General features: G+C 38.2%; 1 protein-coding gene across 9 annotated transcripts in view; it reads right to left on the bottom strand.

Annotated features, from left to right (window-relative positions):
• Positions 1–4,760: 4,760 nt before the first annotated feature.
• LOC102039889 (solute carrier family 12 member 7-like) overlaps positions 4,761–24,435 on the bottom strand; it is a 72,864-nt gene continuing 53,189 nt past the window's right edge. For 2 of the 9 annotated variants that reach the window (XM_031062163.1, XM_005427264.2), the window contains exons 19-26: positions 21,011–21,180; positions 20,731–20,862; positions 18,500–18,607; positions 12,008–12,124; positions 9,667–9,848; positions 8,319–8,333; positions 6,185–6,318; positions 4,761–5,731 (exon numbers count right to left, since the gene is read on the bottom strand). In XM_031062163.1, coding sequence (XP_030918023.1) covers positions 5,640–5,731; positions 6,185–6,318; positions 8,319–8,333; positions 9,667–9,848; positions 12,008–12,124; positions 18,500–18,607; positions 20,731–20,862; positions 21,011–21,180 — 950 coding nt within the window. In that variant the 3' untranslated portion in view covers positions 4,761–5,639. The remainder of the gene's footprint in view (positions 5,732–6,184; positions 6,319–8,318; positions 8,334–9,666; positions 9,849–12,007; positions 12,125–18,499; positions 18,608–20,730; positions 20,863–21,010; positions 21,181–24,435) is intronic. The other 7 variants (XM_031062165.1, XM_031062166.1, XM_031062167.1 and 4 more) reach the window with 5 other exon arrangements.

Genomic DNA, 24,435 nt, shown 5'->3' with positions numbered 1-24,435 from the left:
CCCAGGAAAGAGAGAGAGAGAGAGTACAGCCTGTGCCTGCACTTGAAACTTGTGCTACCTTGAAACTTGATAATATGTGCCAGCAGCACAGCCGAGAAGGAGAAGAAGGGGGGGTGCATCGAGAAGGTGTCTGGCCACTTGTGGATGCTTTTAACCCTTTTTCGGAGAATGGAAACTTTAACATTAACCTTTCCTAGAAGAGAGATAGAGATGAAGTGGAAGAAGGAAATGTGCAAGTGTGAAGGTCTGGGCAAGTGAAAGATGCGGAAGAGTAGAGAAGAATCTTAGGTGGGAAGAGATGATGGAGTGGCTTAGCTGGACTCTTCTTGTTATAGCTATGGACAGAACCATGTTTCCTGTGACACACAGACTGCATCCAGGGGGAGGCAATGGCTCAGAACCAAGAGGGTTCAGTGTTGGTACCCCTCGGCCCCAGGGCGAGGAATCTGGGGGGGACAGGTGTCCCAAAGGTGAGACTGTGCTCTTTTTGGAACGAGACAAAGCATCCTTAAAAGGACAACCCTAGAAGCAGCTCTGGTCCATGTTCAGTGGTGAGAGCACTGGACATGGAGGGAAGAGGTCACGATGGCAGATGTACTCCGGGCGGTGCCATGAGTTACATGGAAACACACGAGGTTTCAATGGTGTTTTCAGGGGAAGCCTATAGCACAAGAAGGACTCCTCTCCTCTTGATGAACTGAGAATTGATTATCTAAAGGGTGGTGATGGACTGAGAGTTGGAATTTGGGGGATGGATGTATTGGAATTTGGTGGGGGGAGAAGGAAATGTTTTTGGGAGGTTTTCATTTTCCCTGGGTGTTTCTTTTTACATATAGTTGTAGTTTAGTTAATAAAGTTTTCTTTATTTCTAAGTGGGAGCCTGCTTTGCTTACTCCTGGTCACATCTCACAGCAGACACCAGGGAGAGTGTATTTTCATGGGGGCACTGGCATTGTGCCAGTGTCAAACCGTGACAATGTCTGAACCTATGCATTTGTTCACAAGCTCTGTAAAAAAAACCAAGAGACTTTTTATAGAGTGTACACATTTCTAGAACAAACCCCTTAACATTGTGATGGCAAAAAGTAACTGCCACAGTCACTGGTAAAAAAAAAAAAAAAATAGACACAAAAAGATAAATATTAAGGAAGTTTCTTTGCATATTACTGCTGCTAATACATAGACAAATTTCTCGGGCAATAATGTGAACATGACTTTACCAATCAGAAAGGAGCACATACACTTCAGAGAGCAGTTACTGCCACCAGTTTGTGGCTAATGATCACCTGGCCAAGTACCAGATGGCCAGAGCCATCTTCCTGTCTACTGCCCCAGCCCTACAGCAGGGGCCAGGCAAGGAACCTCCCCCTGAGTTTCGGCACTGTTTGCACCACTCACAGGTTTGCCCACTTGCTATACAAGTGAATGACATAAAGCCTAAATTAATTTTGTCAGAATTTGCTAATTTAAATTGTGAGATATAGCTATTTTGTTATAGAAATAAGAACAATTTTTTATATTTTATTATCTATAATAGTACTAAAGAATGAGTAACAATTTCCTATTATGACTGTTATCAGTTGTAAGCTGTTTAATGCCTTTTTTTACTACTATTTAGCTAAAGATAAATGACAAAGCCAGCTAATTTACAAACTTCCACATACTGTTATATAGCTATTTATAAGACATGTATTATTTTAAAGAAATTTTCTAACTACTATTACTTAGAGGTTTTTAAAAGATAATAAAAAGACTCTTCCAGATAAACCCAAGTGTTTTCTACACCAAAACTATACTCAAGTAATTTTGACTTGCCAAATTTAGACCTATAATAGCTAAACCTCCTTTTGAAGTGAACTTGGAAATCTTACCCAGGAATGGTTTTCCAAGCTTTCACTTTAAAAGAAAGCTTGCCAATTACTACAAACTCTAAGTAACAGTACAATATTTAAGAAATTGATAATGCATTGTTTTAAATCACCATTCTATTTTTCATGTACTACTAATTGTATATATTATCTAATTTGTTTTTACTTAGTACAAGTTTACTGTTTTTATTGTTTTGCTTTTATGTTGCCTTCATGTTCATAATGAGAAACACACGTTATTAAACAACAAAAAAATTAGGGTGGAATATAGCTCCTCCAGAACTGTACACTAATATTTACACTAAAAATTTTGAAATCAAATCAAATCAAATCAAAATTGACCCCTTACCCTCCTGAAACACCCTCAGAACCCCAAGAATTAGAGCCCCTGGGTTCTGTGAAATTGGATTTTTGTGTTAATTTTAAATACACAGGAAGAAAAAATTCTAAACCTTGGGATGTTTCTCCTTATCACCTTAGATATAAGAATCAAAACTTTTGGTGCAATTATACTTCTGGCAGACTTTCTAAATCCAGTAATACTCCCCCTGTGGCTGTCTTCAGAAATGTTTTTAAAGATCAACCTTAGCCTTTAGTGGCTAAGGTTTTTAGCTAAAAGATTCTTTTCAAGATGGGTATATGATGATTTTTGATAATAATTGTATTAATCATGATACCTTGCTTGTTTCAATGTATGCAGAGATTTATTAATAAGGCCATTAAAGGACTGGTTTTGGTTGAAAAGAGAAGAGGGAGATATTGGGACACATAAGACGGATGATGGACTTTGGACCTGGTTAGCATAAGAGATTTGAAAATCACGATGCCTTAGCAAGAACAAACAGCTTTGAAGATTGCAATAAGACTAAATCAGACTCACTTATCGGAGAAGAAAATGACATCAAGACTTCTGCAAGCAAGAGATGTAAAATGTATGTTTGTTTATGTGATGATTAACCCAAGCATTGTACTAAAACATTACTAGTCTTCCTAAAATAGTTATATAAGCAATGTAGTCCACAATAAATTTGGATTCTTTTGACCATCTCACAGTCTCCCTGTCTCTCTCATCATTGCCGATAGTATCCATGATCTATGTTTACTGCCGTAAGTTAATGGATTCTTACCTCACTTCTTGACATATTTAAAGGTTGCAGGAGACAGATTTGCAGGTGAGAATAGGGGCAAAATTGTCCTGTAGCTCTGTCTTATGAGATCATTAGGAAATATAACAAACTATCATCAGAAAAAAGGCCTCAATGGCATTTTGCCCTGACTACTCTTGCATGTGACTATCCCACCTATCCACCACTTTAAATCATAGTGTTTGATAACTCATAGCCTGTAATTCTTAATACTGTGAGCCTACAAGCAAATCTCAAAAAAATGAAGAATGAAGCCAGCATGTGAGTGTTTGCATGTCCTCCTCCATCACAGCATGGGTGGTCCCTGTTACACACAAGCCCATATAAGAGTCTCAGAAGCCTATCTTCTTCTGAAGTTGGATCTTCAAAAGCTTCCTGTCTAAGTTAATGTTTTGTACTTTCCAGCTTGAAGGTTTGTTCTCTACCACTTCCTCAAGCTTCTCAAATGCCTTCTGGTATGCCCACAGAAACCTCTGTCAGTCTTGCCTTGCATCTAAGGGAACTCACAGAGCTTTTGGTAGGTCCCAGATGCCTCTGAAAGTCTTTCTCTAAACTAAATTTTTATAATTCCTTTTACTACAAGCTATCTGCAGTCATCTGTTGTCACATTGCAGCTGATCTGAAGCTGCCCCCTAAACTCAACCAACCTAGAAGAAAACAAGTCCCTGGATAAGGCACAGATAGGTTGGATTCAAACCCAAGCAAAGATCTCAGCCAACCCTATTCTAGCTTAGATGCTGATACACCACTGGCCAGAGCTGGGCAGGGAGAGGTCATCCAATGAACTATCTGAGCCTGGGAAATCCAAAGTTCCTATAAAAGGGACAGACATATTAAACTCATTGCTGTTTGCTGATGACACACTGGTGTTGTGTCGTGTTTTGTCTCCGACCCACAACTCCACATATCAGTTGTATAAATGCCTGCTGATGGCCCTGCACCACAGCCCAAGGAGTGCCTTTTAATATGTCCCATAAAAAGCTTAGAGCCATCTGGAGTGCAGTAGGGTATCTGCTGCGGTTTTTCTTCTCCTCACTGGCCTGAGAATGTTTTTTAATTCAACGGATATACTGTGCAAATCTAGAACCTTCACATGCCTTCTGATCTGTCCACAGGACCTCCATGTGCCTTTCATTGTACCTAAGAGACCAAGGAGTGTTTTTGGTGTGCCCCCAAGGTACCTCTGAGTGCCTATGCATAAACCTATTCCTAACCAAAGGCATAGAGCTGCAGTAACACCGAGTGGTATACAGGGACATGCTGGTGTGCAGCATGCCTTTCCAAATGCCTTTTGAAGTATCCCAGCAGTGCTTTTGACTCATCAGGAGTTCACTGGGCTGCCTGATTACCTTTTTATTCCCTCTGTTCCTGTGCATCAAACTACAGAGACAGGCTTTGTCTTACTTCACCTGAGTGTTATGATAAAAACACTGGCCTTGAGCCCAGCCAGCGACTTGGGCACGGCATCACTCTTGTTCTAGTCTGAGCAACAGACATCTTGATTGTATTATAAAGGAATTTAAAAAAAAGAAAAAATAAAATAGATAAAATAGTGGTTTATATGTTTAAACAGACTTATTCTTTTTAGAGCAGAACAATCTTCTGATACACTTTAGGTCTTAAACAACATTTACAAAACTAAAGACTGCCTAAAAAGGAACAGAATTGTAACAGGAGCAAAAGGTTTCTATTGAGCACCTAAACTAAACTACTCAACAATTTCAAATTAAAAACATTTAGGAGCTCATTCATTTCAGAAAAGCAGATTTTATTTCAAACAGCAGCACATACATACAACATTTTCAAAATATAAATATTTGAAAACAAGAGACTGCATTTCATTAACCACCTTGTTGTGGTTTATCAACTGTTGAATTATATTTGGAACCAGGTGGAGTTCCGGCACCATAGCCTTCCTGTAAGTTGGATGCTGTCATGTTTCATTATTGCTATAATAATGCAAAATAATGGTAACTGCCAGTACCTCATAGAAAAGAACTCACACAGCTTATCTGTTTACTATCATCTGGAGGTTTCAGCTACCTGAGTATTTTAAATACGGAAATGTTATTTTTAACCAGTATGGCAAATAACGAACTTCTGGGAAACACTTAATGCACTTCATAAACAAATTTGACTGGATGTATACATCTCTGAAGGAAGGTTCCTGAACCGCAACTAATTCCAAAAGAAGCAACATAGCAGCATTTTGGTAAGAAAAAAAGACAACATTTTCTAAAACCCTTCCCTTTTATTTAGATGCAGAGCAAAGATTAAAATAATCAAAAGTCACTGACATTTCTATATCTTTAAAAACACGATTGCATTACCAATTTTTTTTTGTTTTACCACAGTTTAAGAAGTGTCAGAATATGCTACATATAAATATCCTAAGCCATTCACCATTTACTAATTCACCATTTATTAATTTTCTACATAAATCTGCTTAAAATGTTATTTAAATAGAACAGCTTCCTAGGAAAAAAACCCCCACATCATCAGAAGATTCAGCTTGAAGCTAATTTTCAATGCACTAGAAGACAACAAAGCTGCTCAAATTATGGCAAAAAACTTTGTTTTCTTATGGTAGGGGGTCTGTTGTGTTTGAAAAACACATGCAAACAGATTAAGAATAAATGGTGATCACTTCACGTCCACTGCCTCGGACTAGGAGAACTCTATCTAGACCTTCTGTCAGAACTTCCAGAAATTCCATGTCTGAAATATCATTTGGTCAAGGAATTTACTCAGAAGAGAAATAAAATATCTAGTAACCTCTCAAAAAGTCTGACATATAATGAAAAAATAAAGTTCAACAATTTCATCAGAGTATTTCTGTGTCACCCTTTACTGTCCTGTTACCTGGTTATTCAAGTGGAAGTTAAGCCTAACTTGGGGGACATTCCTAGTTTTGCCCTACTCATCTACAAAAAAAGATAATAATAGGAAATTTTAAAATTATTTCAAAGTTGAGGAAATCCTTTATATCAATAAACTACTCCCCAATCAAGATTTTTTATCTTTTATTTTTTAACTCTCTTTATGTCATTTTCTTATAGGCAGACTTATGCTTACCCTACGTAGCAATGGTTATCCCAACAGGTAATGGCAGAATCACAAAAATGAAATTCTCAATTTCAAGAAATATGGAATCAATACAGTAGAGGATACAGTTTTCATCCCCTTTTCTGTTTTTAGGAGGTCCAGGCATATTCAGGAGGACTAGCTGAGCATGCTGTGATTTATTAAGCACTACTCCATTGAGCTTCACAGCAGTGTGCATTCTTCTCACATTTGACTGATTCCTAGCATGCAAAGAAACATTTTTAAGTATTGTTATAACACTTATGTAATTGAATCATACAATATTTCTTTGAAATTATAAGTATGTAAAACAAGGTATTTTCGTGGGTACTAGTATATGTACATATTCAAAATAAATAAAATGCAATACTTTTGACAAGAACGTTTAACTCTGAAATTCAAGCAGTTCTAAGTAAATTGTCAAAATGCACAAATCTTCCAGTTGTCAATTATCTTTTACCAAGATGAATTAAAAATGGTTTCAATAGATATTACAGGTCAGATGAGAACCACCAAGAATCTTGTTTATTGACTTACATAAAAAAGTAACTGGATTTATACAAGAATTTCCAAACAATGAAATTACAGGAATGCAATGGAAAGATCACAATATTTGTGTTGTACAGTAAAAGATTTTACTCATGCTCCTTTGGAAACATTACTAAATTCTACGAGCTGGTGAAGAAAATTCAGAAACACCACAGAATTTTGAAAAAAATGCTAACTTCTTATGTTGTAACAGTATGGCAGTAAGCAGTGAAATGAAACTGAGCTTATCCCTTTACACTATCAACATTACCTAATATTTTCCTTGTTTCACCTACAAATATAATTGTTGTAGATCTGTGCACAAGAAGAAAAAACTGCTAGAGTTTTTAAAATGTCCTTATTTTAGTATCTCTTTTGTATGGTTCAGTGGTATTTCAGAACAAAAGAACAGTTTCTTTACAGTTCCTGAGAAACAGCTGTGTGTAGAGTTAACCAAAGTTGGAGATTAGTCATATGCTACAGTGTGACAAAAATATTCAAACTCTACCTTAGTCCATTTATCTACAAAATCTGCTGCCTAAAAGTAGGGTTTGTATGTTTGGGGTTTTTTTTCCCAAATAAATAGTTAAAAGTAATTTGCCTGAAATTTAGTGGCCAGTGGAAACCAGCCCTATCAATTAAATTGATTCTTCATGCTCTGCTACCTCCCATCTTCCCTGCTATAAGAGAATGATATTTCTAAAACTGAGTTTACCAGTCCCTCCTGGGGGATTTTCTATCATGGTGGCCAGGTATCCTAAGAACCAACTGTACAAAAACCATATATGGAACAAAGGAAAGCTTGAAGTTCCATTTTTTGGAAGCAGAATTGCATTTTGAGAAGACTAAAAAGAACTATGAAGAGAGGCAAGATTGTCTAACTGAGAAGCATAAATATTGAAACTGAAACATTGTTAAACTAAAAACAAAATGCAGGGTGTAACTTTGCAACAGAGTGGGCAAAAATTTAGCACTGAAATAAAGGCTCATGATGTGTAAAATGTGAACTGAGGCTAACATCACTTATCCTTCAAGCACTGGTAGAACTGAAATCATACACAGTAGACAAAATAAACTTTCAAAGTTTTTATAAGAAGATCAATTTGTTAAGCAGATAAAATTAAGAAAATGCTGAACTCTGAAAAAAAGCAGAGCAGTCAAGTGAGTTCCACTCAAGAGATATAGTATTCCATTTTTGTGTGCTGTCGTACTCAAAGTATGTCTAAACTTATGTTATTTCTACACATGCATGGGTTGGTAGATGGCAGGCAAGAAGTGACTTTTGATGAGACATGAAAGTTCCCTTTGTGAACAAATATTCCCTACTGTCCAAGTAGTTACAGAACAATGGGAGCCTATTTTTCCAGGAAAAAAAATCATTTTTAATGTAGTTAATTAAAACACTAAATATTATGCTGGTGAAGAGAAGTACTGTCAAGCTTTATATTCTTACAGAAACTATAACACAGGTTTTGTGACTTACCTTGAATAGAAAGTTGATCATATTTAAGAGAATATTAAAAAGTCACAATGATATTTTTCAGTGACATGCTAAATCAGAGTGTATTAAACAAGGAACAAAAAAATACATGCATTGCAAATTACAATTGAGAAGCATGCACACAATGTACAAGATCACAAGAAGGAGAGAACCCAGCCTATGTTGTTTAGGTGAAGTGAAATTTAGACTTACAGATTTTCCCATTCTCTATGTGAAAGGGAAGCAAATGCACAGAAAAAAAAATTATGCCATCAGGTAAAGTCAACATTATTATTATTATTATTATTACTATTATGCCATTTTAAAATCAACAATATCAATATACTGTACAGGCACACCAAGTTTGAACTGTAATTTCTACCCAACTATATACAGTAGTCTTAAAATAATAATATCTGAAATCAGTGTTTTGCACAATTCTAAAGTAGTAATAAGAAATGTTTCAAAGGTATAAATTTTAAAAACCCCTAATAATTAGAGTATAATGCTGCCTAGGACAACGCCTTAGAGCATGAGCACAATAATTTTTGGAATGTGCAGAAGGCAAGCTGTTTCTAAAGAGCTCAAAGCAAATCCAAGACTCAGGACTTAGGACTTTAAGGTACTAATTTTAAATACGGGGTCTAACTGCATTGCCTACAAGTCCTAGATTTAAGATGTGTTTCATTTAGATATTAAGATTTCCCTTGACATCCACAGTTTTGGTTTGGTCATGTGCAGAAAATAATTTAAGCTACGTTTCTAAGTGCAGTTTTCTTGCAGAACTAAGAAAATATGCATGTGCATGCTTAAAATCACAACATGAGGAAACAAACAAGCTGGTTTCCCTCTGTCATTGTTTTTGTGTATACTACATTGGTTTGACACAGGGAGTAGCTCTTATCTATTTAAGAAAAAGACATTAAGGAATATTTAAACAGGAAATACTTAATATAGCAATACATTTATATTTACACAAGTTTTCTATTTCTTTAATTTATAGGATGAGGGCTGAATGTCCATCAAAACAAACAAACAAACAAACAAAAACATCCCACTCCCATCACTTCCCAAGAAAAAAACCCCCACACCCAAAATCATGCGCCTAAAATCAAAAACATAAGCTAAATGTCTTGAAAGGCTATCTGCTTCTTTGGAACTCCCTCTAATACCAAACACAATAAAAATACAGGGACATATACACTAATTTTTCACCCACAGGAAGAAATAAAAAGTTATAATTAAGCTTTTTAACACATATGCTTTCTGGTACAATCCAGCAGTTGAGTTAACGGCTTAAAGGCCGCCATATTTAAACTTCACTCACAACATTCTTGTGAATGACTCTTTACAGTCATTCCACCCAAGTCTATGCTATTTTTATAAGGATGTCATTTAAGTTCATGAAAAGCTCATTTTTGTATCCAATTTTAAATAAAGCAGAATCTCTTAAAAAGCAAAACCCAGATAAAACAACAAACTAGAATTCCCCCCCCCACCCCCCGCCAAGTAAAATACACACAATGAAATTAAAAGCTCCAAATACCATATGCATACTCACGGCTTCATGTTGAAAATATCTTTAAAGCCAGACACATTGGAATCCTTGTTTTTATGCTTTTCCGCTACAAACTTTTCTTTAGTCCAGGTCATTTGCACTTTCTCTGCCACAGCAGCAGCCACACTTGCTTCAACTGCTGGAGTAGAGCGTGAGGCAGTGTTTTTATCATGGATCAGCTGTGCCTGGCCACAAAACAAATAATCACCCCAAAATTCAGCCAAAATCAGCATTTGTAAATTACATGTTATTACAGTTTTGAAAAGGAGTTTCACAGTGGTAGAACCAAAGAAGCTGAAAAAAAATGCACCCTTACTTTGTGAACAAATATGAGACTATCGTGACTTCAGCATGAAGTGAAATTGCTTGTAAAAATGTTCCTATTTTGTTTATATTTGCAAGACTATATCTTATGTGGAATGTTACTTTTGTAATGAACTAAAGTGAGGTTGAATTCCACCAGAGAGTACTTCATTAACATCAGGGTGTTTTGCCAATGAAAAACTTTAAAGCCAGTATTATCATTGTTCACAAGTTACATTATTTCCTCAGATACTGTGGTAAACATTGTCCATTTCACATGCCTTTAGCTGAACTACAACTATGAATGTCTGATGCCAGTATGGGACTAGCTGATTTGAAGTCTAGTTATAGATTTAGATGATTCATGCCTACAAGAGCATTTTATACAACAAATCTAACCAATCTAGCCATGAAGGGATCTTCCCTTTTAACAGTAGAAACTCTAATCAATTTCAAGAACAAAAAAGCGCATATGCATGTGGGAAGAATATTGTGTTTTCTATTTTCCATTCTCCTTGCTTCTTTGGAGGAAAAGAAGATTAAATATCTAACACATTATTTACTTACTTTCCCTCATAATACTTTGTCCATAGGCTTCTCTGTTTCCATCAAATACAATACAAATACAGTACCTTAAACTCTAAAAATTATAAGTGAATTGGTAATTGAGGGCAGGACTCTTTTTGTGCTTTGACATTTTCTATTTTGGAGGTGGTACTTATTTTATCCTGTGATTGTTTGTTTGTTTGCTTTTTTTTAAGATATTTAACAGTTCTGAAAGCTATTCAGAGACTTGTTAAATCATGAGTTGAAGCTCCTATTCCATTTGGGAATCTCAATTATTCACATGTTAGACATAGTCATGGTCCCTCCACATACCTGGCTGGTAATTAAGAATTTCGTGCAGGTCAATAAAAACCATGAATAAAATCCAAGCAGATGAGAATTGTACTTTCATTCTCAGGAAAGCAATTCCTCTAGTGGTTCACAAACTGTAATTGAAGGTGGTTTTAAATGCCTTTGAGCTTCGGTATATTCCCTAAATTATTTCCTAGTCCCTATCCTTCAGGATTCCCAAATTCTGGAGTTCAGTTGTGAGGTTCACATAAATATCTCTTAGTATGATGGTCTTCCTACATTCACAGATTATTAAATGATGAGTCAAGACCGCAAATCAGAAGTTACTGTGAATACAGTTTTATCATGAGAATCAAAAAAGCCAACAAATACACGCCAATATTGTAAATACCATGCAGCAGTATCCAATGTACTAAAATTTCAAAGGAACAACTGTAAGATTAGTTCAATACAACTGTGCTTCAATGGAAGAAAATTTGCCATTTTTAGAAAGACCATGAGACCAAGAGAAATTCTGGACCTATAATACATGTTTGTAAAAATGCCAACACAACAAAAGCACATTCTTGTTAGTGCTATTTTGATACTAAATTCAATTAATGAAACACAACAGCTTGTTCTCTCACTCCATGATGAAAGGGAAATACAAAGGTATACAGCGCTTCTACAAACTAGGCTACACATTTTACATATGAGCAACACTTCAAGTGCACACTAAACTCATTGATTACATCAGTCCATTTCCTTTCAATGTCACCCCACAGAATACAGTAATGACATATATGGGTTAATAATAGCTTGCGCTATTATATAAATAAAAATGGCTTGCACTCCTTAAAAGATCTAGTATATCAATACAGTCTCCAAGAATCTTCAGTACTTCAATAGAGGAACTATAAAGGAAGTCAATGAAAGCACGAAATATGTTTATTAATGTAACACCCTGCTTCTGGCTCTTAAGAAAACAGGCAGTCTCAGAAATGTGTTTCTTTTATGGAAAATAAGTATGAGAAAGAGAATATAGTTCATGTCACAGAAGCATCATCTAAAGACAAGAAATACAGGATAACATAATTAATTTAGAAAAAATTGTAGTTAATGTGTAGTTCAGTTTGCAATAGTGGTACTTGAAGTGTTGCAATGGAAAATATGTCTAGTCATAGCCAGCACTATGTTGAGCTACCTCTTCCTCTTGATAATCATTAGTCAGCAGTGCCTGAGCATCTTGGACAATGGACAATGGACTGGAGTAGCTATTTCTTCTAACTGAGCCTCGAGACTCATCTGTGATGCTCTGAATCTGGGACAAAAAGGTTACCAATGACAAAAAAAAAGTCTACAGAAAAAAGCAGATATCATATTATTCTTCATTTTAATAGATGAAATGTGGTATCAGCTCAAAAGGCTCTTTTTCACAGAATTCACAAAATGACTAGGTTGGAAGAGACCTTCAAGATCAATTGACCACGCCTTAACACCCCAACTAAACCATTGCATCAAGTGCCATATCCAGCCTTTTTTTAAACACATCCAGGGATGGTGACTCCACTACCTCTCTGGGCAGACCATTCCAGAACTTTATCGCTCTTTCCACGAAAAACCTTTTCCTAATATCCAATCTCTATTTCCCTTGATGCAGTTTGAGACTGTGTCCTCTTGTTCTGTCAGTTGCTGCCTGGAGAAAGAGATCAACCCCCGCCTGACTACAACCACCTTTCAGGAGGTTGTAGAGAGTGATAAGGTCACCTCTGAGTCTCCTTTTCTCCAGGCTAAACAACCCCAGCTCCCTCTGTTGTTCCTCATACAGCCTGTGTTCCAAGCCCCTCCCCAGCCTCGCTGCCTTCCTCTGGATGCGCTCAAGCATCTCAATGTCCTTCCTTAACTGAGGGGCCCAGAACTGGACACAGTACTCAAGGTGTGGCCTCGCCAGTGCCAAGTACAGGGGAAAAACAACCTCCCTGGTCCTGCTGGCCACACTGTTCCTGATACAGGCCAGAATGTTGTTGGCCTTCTTGGCCACCAGGGCACACTGCTGGCTCATGTTCAGCTGGCTGTTGACCAGTACCCCAAAGTCCCTTTCCACCTGGGCACTATCTAGCCACACCATCCCCAGCCTACAAGATGGCAGGGAGTTATTTACAGGAGCCAAAATGCAGGACTCAGCACTTGGATTTAATAAACTTCATCCTATTGCACTTTTCCCATCCATTCAACCATTCCAAGTTGTGGGAATCCATAAAAGTTAGAGGGTTTTAGGTTGGTGGGAAAAAAGACAGGCCTCAGTTACAGCAGAGTTATGAATATTGCTGATGCATCATGTAGGCTGTAGAGAAGACGTGAGGAATAGAACAATAGATCTATGTTTAGTGTTTCGGAATAGCTTCCTAAGTTGCAAAAAGTTTCTATAGCAAGGTTAAATTTATGAATAGGGTTTTATGCATTGTCTTCTTATAAATGAACAAGCAAGCATTGTGTTAACTCAAGCTACGTGTGCTTATGTTGATTGGTTAGAATCATTGTCAATATTCTTTTGCTCTGTGTAATTGGCTAAGACAAGTATTTGGTATGTTGTAACAGTAAGTGTCTTTGGCTTGCTGCCTGGATTGCTAGCTCTCAGGAGCTCTGCATAGACAAAACTATGTATTAGACAGATTCTGGAAAATAAACAGCTCACGTCGCATTCCTAAGCAGTCCTGTCCCATTTGTGTCTGTACATACATTGCCAGCGCACCAAGTCTCTCTGCAGAGCCCTCCTACCTTCCAACAGACCAACGCACAATCCCAGCTTAGTGTCATCTGCAAATTTACTAATGAAAGACTCAATCCCCTCATCCGTGTCATCAATAAAGATATTGAACAGAACTGGTCCCAGCACAGATCCTCGAGGGGCACCACTAGTGACTGGTCACCAGTTGGATGCAGCCCCATTCACCACCACCCTCTGGGCCCGGCCATCCAGTCAGTGTGTAACCCAGCAAAGAGTGCTCCTGTCCAAGCCCATGGGCTGCCAGTTTTCCAGGAGTGTGCTGTGGAGACAGTGTTAAAGGCCTTGCTGAAATCTGGCTACACAAGATCAATAGCCTTTCCTGCATCCATCAGACAGGTCACTTGGTCATAAAAGGAGATCAGGTTGGTCAAACATGACCTACCCTTCCTAAATCCATGCTGGCTGGGTCTGATACCCTGGCCATTCTGTAAGTTCAGTGTGATGAGACTCAGTATAAACTGTTCCATGACCTTACCTGGTACAGAGGTCAGGCTAACCAGCCTATAATTAACAGACTCCTCCTTCCCACTATTTTAATGAATGGGCGTCACATTGGCCAGCTTCCAGTAATCTGGAACCTTTCCAGTGAACCAGGACTGCTGGTAAATGATGGAGAGTGGCTTTGCAAGCTCATCTGCCAGCTCCCTCATCACCCTGGGATGGATCCCATCTGGCCCCATGGATTGTTGAATATCCAAGCGGCTCAGCAGTTGTCTGATTGCCTCCTCCTGAATAACATTTTTAAATCTTTAGTAGTTAGTTATGAAGTCCCTTTACAGACATTTGTGAAAACAGGAAGCCAATTGAGTCCTTCCATCTCTATGGGAAGCTCAAATATTCACTTGTTATTGAGGGCCACATCCTTTCATATATGTATATATTCAGGTGAAATTTTTCACTGAATTACAATCAAAAGCATGAAAAAACTAAAAGCATATGAGAAAGCTACTTTTCAACTGTAAAAACCTAAAAACCTAAAAATCTAATAATTCACAAACAGTGAAACAGTAATCAGTCAAGTGGTCAGCTGGAAATGTATTTAGGATAATTGAACACTGGAGATGAGTTGAGGGGCGAGCTGGGAATATATCTGGGATAGTAGAAGATTGCATATTTTAGTTAAGATTTTAAAATTAGTTAAGAAGCTAAGTTAGTAATATAGATGGCAAGAATTGAGTACCTTAGTTAAAAAGTAACAAATACATTAGGAAAGAGAAGCTAAGAGTGACAGGGATAGATGTAGGATTTGTGAAGGAGCAGAGACCATAGAAATACCTTGCCTCAAGAATAATCAAATAGTTAGGAGAGGCTTGGACCATGACCAGCAGATCAAAACAGAGAGCAGGAATCTGCAACTCCTTGCATATGTATTTGGAAATGATTCCACATGTATCCAGCGTGTTGCAATAAATACCCTTATTTTCAACTTTAATTAGTTGAAGAGTCATCTGTCCGTGCATCACTCACCTGCATGCACTCAAATTTCCGCCAATCTTACCTAACAGCACAACCCAAGACAATTTGTTGGTGCAAAGTATTATTACCTTCTCACAGCTCCAATTAACACTGCTTTGCCCAAGAGTCCTTAGTGAGAATTAACCAGACAAAGAAGCCAACAACCACCAAAAATGGAAGCAAGAAAGGGAATGAGGTTCTAAATTTTCCTTCCCCTTTGTAGCACTATTGACTAAGTCAAATAAATAGATATTTACCAGTTATACCTAAGTTGCCTATGTTATGCTTTGCAGGCACTTATTATATTTATAGCCAAATAGAAACAAATTGACCAAGTTTTCAAAAAAAGTAAACAAAAATCTGACGAGTGCTCGATCCTCAGTTCTACAAGAAAACCCAGAGGCAAGATCAAATCAATTCTGTTTTTAAAAAGTGACAGGGGAAGGGAGGATGAGGGTGATTGCTCAGGGGTAAAAGCATGCTTATGACTAAAACAGCAAATAAACACTGTACAAAACCAAAGTCTCCACTTCGGGAAGGTCTGAGCCTCATTTGAAGGTATACATGCACAAAAGTGAGGTTAAAGTACTAATCTTGGTGGTAACAGGAAATCAAACTACACTCACTATTCAAAACTGGAATACCAGGTTATATTTGAAGGCCTGGAGACAGATATTAAAATGAAAAGTAATGCTAATTTGAACTAGTGATACTAATAAAAGAAATGTTTTGGACGTCAGCAAAAAATTACAAAGAATTGCTCAGCTAATTAAAAAAAAAATGATCAGAGTAAGAATGGGCCAGGCACTCTGAGTGCATACACTAATCTTGTAGCTCCCGAAGAAGCGAAGACATAAATAAACTGTTGTGGTTCAAATTTATTTTATTGATTTCTTGTTAAGTGGTTCATTCTGTTGTGCCCCCATGTTCTCCCCAAGTTGGTTTACCCCTGGTTTTACCCTTCCTCAAAGCTGTCCCTCATGCCATTCCCCACCCCTTGTTCCAGGTCTTTCCCTGCCTGTCAAGGCATCCCAGCCCTTGATTCCCAAACCTTGTCTGCCACTTAAACCTCGGGCCAATCCCTGTCTGCAACACCCCTTTGGAATTCCCCTACTACTGGAAGCCCCATTGGCCCATGTGAGCCATCCTCTCCACCCTCCTACCCCAGCTGGCCGCAGACACTTGATGTAATCCCCTCATTCCTCACCTGAGGATACGGTTTGCCTCCGCCTACTGACTTGCGTCTGAACAAAACCCCTTGCACAATAGAGGTAGAGGCTTTTTGTCCTTCTCTTTTCATCTGGAATAAATTGTTCCTAGTGGAACCACAAGCTGGAAAGCCTTCTTCTCCTATGCCTGGTCCCTGTCGTGGCTTGTGTCTGGCATCTTAGAGCAAGTGGCTCCAAAGGTTCTGCCTCTGGTAAATCCCCATACCGAGGCAGCTCCCCACTCCTGGCATTGCGCTGGAGTTCTTCTAAGACTTAGCCTAGGTTATGGTGGTCACTTCAATAAATCACATTTTCTTATGAAAATACAAAAGAACAAGGTAGATTTAGATATTCTAATCAGAAACAATCAATGGATATTGATTATTTTTGGACAAGGCAGTAAGTACTAGAGGTTCCTGGAATTACCAAGGGTTTTACTTCAGACCCTGAAATAAATTCAGTGGTGCTTTGAATGTTCAGATTTTACCCTGCCTGATAAGAAGGAAGAAACTGATGCTATAATGGTGATGGTAAAGTTCAGATAAAAGTGAGTAATAAAGAAAGAAAATTATATGGAGGGAATAGAAAGAAATAAAAACTTCCAAACAAACAATATTCTGAAGTATAGTACAGATTCCCACCAGCTCAGAGCTGAGAAGAAATTCTTTCATCTCTCTGCAATTTATGTGCTATAGAATACAGAGCAATAGCTTCCATTAGTCATGTGGAAGTTAAATCCTTCAAAATCTACAACAGATAAACTACTCAAACTCCACTGGAAAAATACTACTGTTCAGAAAAGAAACAATAAGGCTGAATAAGTTGTACATAAAAGTTTGGGTTTTTTACTGGAAGGATGTTAGGCAGGCTCAAATTGAAAGAAAACTACCACGACATGGATAAGAAAGACATTTTACAGCAATAAACTGTAACAATAGCAGGCATCTTTAGGAACCTTTAAAAAATCATGTGAGATGGAAAAATTAATAGAGAGAAGAGGACAAATAAAAGAAAAAACCATAAAAACCCCAAACTGCTTGGACTTGTATGATTAACACCACAAAAGACAAGCCATAAGAAAAAAAATCTAGCTGTTATACAATTAAGCAATTAAACACACTAGAGTTCTCTTGTTTGCTATGGGATGGAAATCATTTATGTGATAGCAAAGCCAGAGTATTCACTATCTTCTATATCACTAAAAAGTCTTGATAATACTGAAGAGTTAGCAGAATAGATGAGGGGGTAGAAGCACAAACCAAAAGGAAATGACTTGTAAGTTACAAATATTCATAAAATTACAGCTGAATTAAGCTTGTTGCTACAATATGCAAAATGGTAAGGATAGGGGAGCAGCAAAACCAGCATTTCCATCTTCATATTAGAGGATTATAGTTTGTTGGGCTAATTTTGGTTCCAAAAAAAAAAGGGAGTTGATTCATAAAAGATGCAAAATAATGCAGAAACTAAAACATAGTGTGATTTGAACAAATGTCTATTATATTGTGTAATATGGTGTATTTGTAAGTCATATGATGAGTGGCTGAAGGAGGTAGGGTTCTCTAGAATGGAGAAATGGAGGCTCAGGAAGGACTTTCTCACTCTATTCAACTACGTGGAAAACAGTTGTGGTGAAGTGGGGATTGCTCTCTTTTTCCCCAGTAACAAGTGACAAGAGGAAACAGCCTTAAGTAGTACCAGAAGATGTTTAGACTGGACATTAGGAAAAATTTCTTCATGGATAGGATTATCAAGCATTTGAATGGGCTGTCCAGGGAGGTGGCTGAAGTTGTGTCCCTGGAGGTATTTAAACAACAGGGACATGGTTTAGTGGTGGATTTGGCAGCATTAGGTTAGTGGTCAGACTTGACGTAAAGGTCTTTTTCAATGTAAATGATTCTATGATCCTAAGACCAAATCACAATCAAAGACAATCAATCCAGTTGCATAATCATGAATCTTAGCTACTGATGTCAAGTTTGGAAAGGCTTTTAATGTATTCCACACTGATGCTCAAATGTTTTGCTAATCAACACTTGCACTCAACAAAAACAGGAAAACTCTTAAAATCTGTTTAAATTTTTTTTTCCCCACATAACTTTAACCTTGCAAGTAAAACTGGTTGCAGAGAAACACAATGCAGTTATGAAAGTTTTTGACTAGCTAGAAACTGATTAGAAGCTACAGCCATTAGATTGTACTTTGAGATTTTTCACAGAACATCCTGTCAAGTTGAAGATCCTACCTCCCTTTCTCTTTCATTCTTTGATAGCTGCATCTGTTTTAGCATCTGAGATCGCTGTTCCATCATAAGTGTTTTCTCATATGTGAACGCAGAAATATCATTTTCAAGCTGCAAAAGAAATTGGAATTAGTAACACCAGAAGAAAAGTACCACTTACAAGGACAACATTTAGATAGTTTATCTCTCATACCTGTATTCATTTGGTGGATGTATTCATTAGAGTAATCCTAAGCATATAATTGATCAATCACTTCTGTCCTCATTCTTAAAACTTACTCTTCAAACAGCAATTTCATACAGTGAACTATCCTACTGTAACAATATTATTGTGATTTTATCTAAATTTTAGGTATTTGGAACAGACTTTCCACTAACTATTCTGTTCCAACTAGGCTGCAGAAGTGAGAGTTGAAAGCACTTACTTGAACTGGGTATGCATTGCTGCCACCTGAGCATTTGTGGACACTTGTTTCTTTAAAAACTGTAACTGTAACTGTTAGGCACAAATAACACATCCTTTGATCAGTGAGAAATGTTCATAAACAAAGACATTTCTTGCCATAGCAAGAAATTCTGGCATACATTCTCATATTGGCTGAAAACTAAAATATAACATAAAAATCTATACCAGTCGCCTGTATTGTCACTGACTTGTAACATATCTCTTATCCTCTGGAAGATTCTCAGAATTAAATATTACCCACAGAAGAAAATAATAAATTGTATTTCTATAGTGGTTTAATCCCAGCCAGCAATCAAGGCCCATGCAGACTCTAACTCCCCCACAAGTGGATTTGGGAGAGAATCAGAAGGATAAAAGCTAGAGAACTCATGGGTTGAGATAAAGACTGTTAATTAGGAAAAGCAAAAATTGTGCATTCAAGCAAGAAAAACAAGGAATTAATTCACTGCTTCCTATGGGCAGGTCCCCATCATGTATAATAGTTACTTGAGAAGACAAAGAGCATCACTCCCAACATTCCCCCCTTCTTCCCTCTTCTCCCCAGCTTATATACTGAGCATGTCATATGGTCTGGAATAGCCCTTTGGTCAGTTTGGGACCTGTCCCAACTGTGTCTCCTCCCAAACTTCCCCAGCTTCCTTGCTGGCATGGCAGTACAAAAAACAGAAAAGATCTTGGTTCTGTGCAAGCTCTACTTCACAATAACAACAACGTCCCAATATTATCAATCCTGTGCTCAGCACATACCCAAAACACAGCCCCATACCAGCCACCATGAAGAAAATTAATTCTACCCCAGCTTAAACAAGCACAACTTTCTATATTGCCTTCTGCTCAAAATTCAACCAAGGCTGAGCCATTTCATGGCACTCTATGTTCTTTCAACTGTACATGCCACAGCATTTGAGACTTTCATATTTAGTACTCTAAGCAAAGGACACTCAATTTTTTCACAAGTAGTTTCTTCCTAAGTAATTAAAACTATTCTTAAAATTGTTTTATGATTAATTAGCATGATAAATCTTTTAATAAGTTCTGGTGATTCTATAAATTAGAAGTTTGCAACCAGTTTACTCATCTTCAACTCACTTCAGAATGAGTAAAAGTTTTGGTTGGTTTTTTTTTTCCCATGAGTCTTACTTTGAACATTATGCTAGTCACCTTTTAGTGCTGGAAATTACATCCTTAGTTTCCAAAAAAAGTGGGCCAAGATAGACATAGCTTTTGTCCTTTCTCCTAAACAGTTTATGACCCATATTTTAAAAAGGAAAAAAGTTACCAAATTCATTTTGTCGCTACCTTGACTTGTGAAACTGTAGGTCCTGCTTTCAGTACTGGCTGAGGCTGTAGATGCCAAGAACAACTCTCATTTGAGCCTAGGGATTCCTTATTCCAGAGAGGTATTCTTACAGCAGTTGGAGACATAGACAAGTCCATCCTGTCTCATACCATATGTCTTAGCTTATTAGATTAAGCACATTTAGCCTTCCATTTCACTGCTTGCTAAAAATTCAAGCTTTTCCTTCTGAATAAAGTAAGAATTAACACATAAACCACCTCAAACTCTACTTGACAAACCCATTAAATTCACCACCACATACAGCAGTATTGTAACATGGTAAGATAATGATGCTTAACTTCTTGTTTTTCGTGGGAGTACAATTTTTTAATTTCTATATTTGCGCTAATAGCTCTTTATTTGAAAAAAGCTAAACCTGTTTTCCCAAGTTTAGTCCCAGTTGCACCTTAAAAATATATGATAACAAACCATTTCAACAACTTCCACTTGAGCATTTAGTCTAAGGTGGTATAAGAACATCTGAAGATCCTTCTTCATTTGAATGCTATTATCATCCATTTGAGCAACAGTGAAGATACGCATTTTACATTTTCTCCAAACCTACCAAAAAGATACATAATAACAGTTTGTAACACTGTGATTGCTATTACCATGCATAATTTGAACAAGGTAAAGGAGTATTTAATTAGACATGCTTAGACATTTAGTGCTAGAAAATTAAATCCCAGCCATTTTCTGTTGTCCTTGCCTTGTGCTGTCGAAGGAGGAAAGGCAGCAACATCAGCATCCCACCATCATGAACAATCCACCACACATCTATATTTCCTTCAGTAAAACGCTCTTGATTTGTTGGAAACAAGTCAATGTTTTTAGCCACCAAAAGTGCTTGTTGAGCTGAAGTTGTTTCTCGTACAGTATCTGTAAGGGAAAACAAGACATTTAATCAAGGACTCCTAGCTTTCACACACAAATTTTGCTTTTGTTTTAAATTCAAAAGATTAAACCCTCCCAGATTCTGCTGAGGCAAAAGAGAAATATTCCAGGTGTCTTGGCGAAAGAGGAATATCCTGGGTGTCTTGGTTGCAGCTGGGACAAGGCCAATTGTTGCAATAGCAAAGAGGGGTGTGGCTAGGACCCAGAGGTTACTCTACACTACTTTATGCCATTGCTGAAAGCAGGGGGAGTTTCTTCCAAAGAGAAGGGGTTCCTTCTGGTCCAATAAGCATGGTGGTGATTCTGAGCTGGAGGGAGTGGTTGGGTGGCGCCAGTTCTAAGACAGAGGGAGAGGTTGAGCTGCAATCAGATGGAGCTTCATGGTGAACATTTTTGCATATGCATCATTCTCTCTTTTGTAGACTTTTTGCTATTAACATTGTTGCTGTTTCCAGTAAATGGTTCTCAACCTGTGATCTTTACCTTTCGTGCTTCCAATTCTCCTCTCAAACCAGGCTCAGGGGAAAAGTGAGTGAGCAGCAGCATGATTTGGAGTGTGTCAGTGAGAACACTAAATTAGGGAGTATGACTCCTAAGCCACAACAATCTTGATTTGGTGTCTGAGGTGAGGCACAATGGGTTGAGATAACAACAGACTGCCCAGAGCAGGTTGGAAACAAATTTGATCTAGGCATTTTTTGGTTTAGGTATGGAGCCACTGGTAGCAATGTTGCTTGGTCTGTTCAAGTGGGAGTGGTACCTAATCCTGTATATATTCCTGTATGTGCTCCTCATGATATTTTTCAGAGTAGGAAGAGGGATCAGGATTTCTTTGCTGATATACTGAGGGATGGCAGTTTATGACATGGTAACATCAAAGACAATGACGATCATTTGGGATATATATTGACTGTTGATCTCCTACTCTTACCTCAGGTACTACCTTTGCATATTTACTAACCATACATACTCTGTGGCAGGAATGGGAGAGGTTAATTTTCCCCAGCTTTTCATCCCCTTTTCCTGGCCTTTTACACCCCCTTCAGTCTGTTATATTCAGAGAATTCTGAATTCCATTTGGATGTTAAAGAAATCATATTCTTTGTGCTAAGTCTGCCAGGTCTCCTCAGTCTACACCATGTTTAGAGTGACAGAGTTTTCTTAGGAGTTTGCTCAGACATCTGTCCGAAGGGTGTATAATCATGAGTAACAAGGCAAGTGGGAGAAAATGGGCCAGCTTTTGAAGGATTCTTCTACTCCAGTGGTTTGGAACTTCACTCCTGAACAATTACAGGACCATGGTAAAGTAACAGAATACTTGACAGAAAAATGCTGTGGCAATTCCAGGGAGATGTGAAGTTTTGCAACATGCTGGGCCTTGGCTACTATTTATTGGACACTCCACAATACTAGACAGCAGTCTCAGGGAGAAGAGGAGAAAAGCAGACTGACAGGCACTGTGGCCACTCAAACTGCAGCTGAACCAGAGGAACAACCTATGCTGGTAGCAGTCACCCCTTTATAGAAAAAAAATCAAAGACAAAATTAGTTCACTTAGTGAAGGATGAAAAGGAAGGAGAGACCTCACAACACTAGGAACAGACAGGGCCAGAGATAATCACCCAATCCCTATTTCCAGGTGAGCTGTGAGATATGCAAAAAAAATTTCAGCCACCAGTTGGGTGAGCCCCTACTGACTTAGCTGCTCTGATGCTGGGATGTTGCTGCCTGTTAATATGAAACTAGATGGTAGTGAAGAGATCCCTGACCTCAGATGTCAGCATTGGCAAGGGGATTGGGAAGAAAACAGAAACCCTCAGCCTCTAGAGCCAAGTCCTGCCAAGCATGAAGGAAAGGTATTTTCTCAAGGATGACCTAGTACTGCACCCATGCAGGCGGAACACCATGGAAAAAGGTATCCAGTACATGAGAGAATTAGCTGTGCTGAAGGTAATCTATAGGCATTCAAATAACAAACAGTCCTCTGTAGATCCAGATTAGATCCATTGTACACAATCCGCATGGGAGAAATTTGTACAGTGTGTGCCATCATTTTGTGCCAACTCATTGGGACTGATGTCAATGAAAAGAGGACAAACAATGCTTTAGGCATATATCTGACTACAACAATATGAAGATCATCTTTTTCCCTCCCTAATGACCTATGCCTTGGCTGTCCAAGACTGCAGACAGATCAAGCTCAAGCAAGTTAGAAAGGAGCTATCCCATGCTCTGCCAGTATGCAACAGAGTTGCTGCTATAAGAAAGCAAAGTTGCACTGGAAAAGGGTGAAGCTCCAGAACACTTGGAATACATTGATTACATCATCTTGTGGTGCAATGCAGCAGACATTTTTGAGAAAGGGGAGAGGATAACCCAAATCATCTTGGAGGCCAGTTTTGTCATAAAGCAAAGTAAGGTCAAGGGACCTGCCCAGGAAACTCAGATTTTAGGAATAAAATGGCAACACGGACATCATCAGATTGCCATGGATGTGGTCAACAAAACAGCAGCTACATTCTCACCAACCAGCAGGAAGGAAGCACAGGCTTTCCTAGGCAGTGTGGGTTTTTGGAAGATGCATATTCCAGAACACAGTCAAATCATAAGTTCTCTCTATTATATGACTTGGAAGAAGAATTATTTTAAGTGCAGTCCTGAACAACAAAAGGCTTTTGAACAAATGAAACAAAAGACTGTTTGTGCAGTAGCCCTTGGCAAGTCAGGACAGGACAAGATGTGGAAAATGTGCTCTATGCTGCAGCTGGGAAGATTATTTCTTCCTAGAGTTTCTGGCAAAAAACCCCCAGTACCTGGGGAGACTCAACAACGATTCCTAGGGTTCAGGAATCTAGCATGCAAAGGACCCCATGCCTGTTACACCCCTACTGAAAAAGGGCTACTGGCATTACAACTGCATATTATAAAGAGTTTCAAGCATCTTCAGAAGTGATTAGCACCAAAGCACAGCTCCTCCTGGCATTCCGACTGCCAGTGCTGGCCTGAATGTTCAAAGGAAAAATCTCTTCCACACATCATGGCACTGATGTTATGTGGAGTAAATGGGTCATGCTGATCACACAGTGAGCTTGAATAGGAAACCCTGATTACACAGGCATCTTAGAAGTCATGACAAACCAAACCGAAAGTAAAAATTTTGTACTAAAATCAGAGGAGGAAAAGGTGATACATGCTGAGGAGGCCCCACCATATAATCAGCTACCTGAAAAAGAAAAGTGT

The sequence above is a fragment of the Geospiza fortis genome, unplaced genomic scaffold (assembly GCF_000277835.1).
Source record: "Geospiza fortis unplaced genomic scaffold, GeoFor_1.0 scaffold108, whole genome shotgun sequence".
NCBI classification, from domain to species: Eukaryota; Metazoa; Chordata; class Aves; order Passeriformes; family Thraupidae; genus Geospiza; species Geospiza fortis.
The sequence above is the reverse complement of the archived record's forward strand: the minus strand, read 5'-3'. Positions and strand labels throughout refer to the sequence as shown.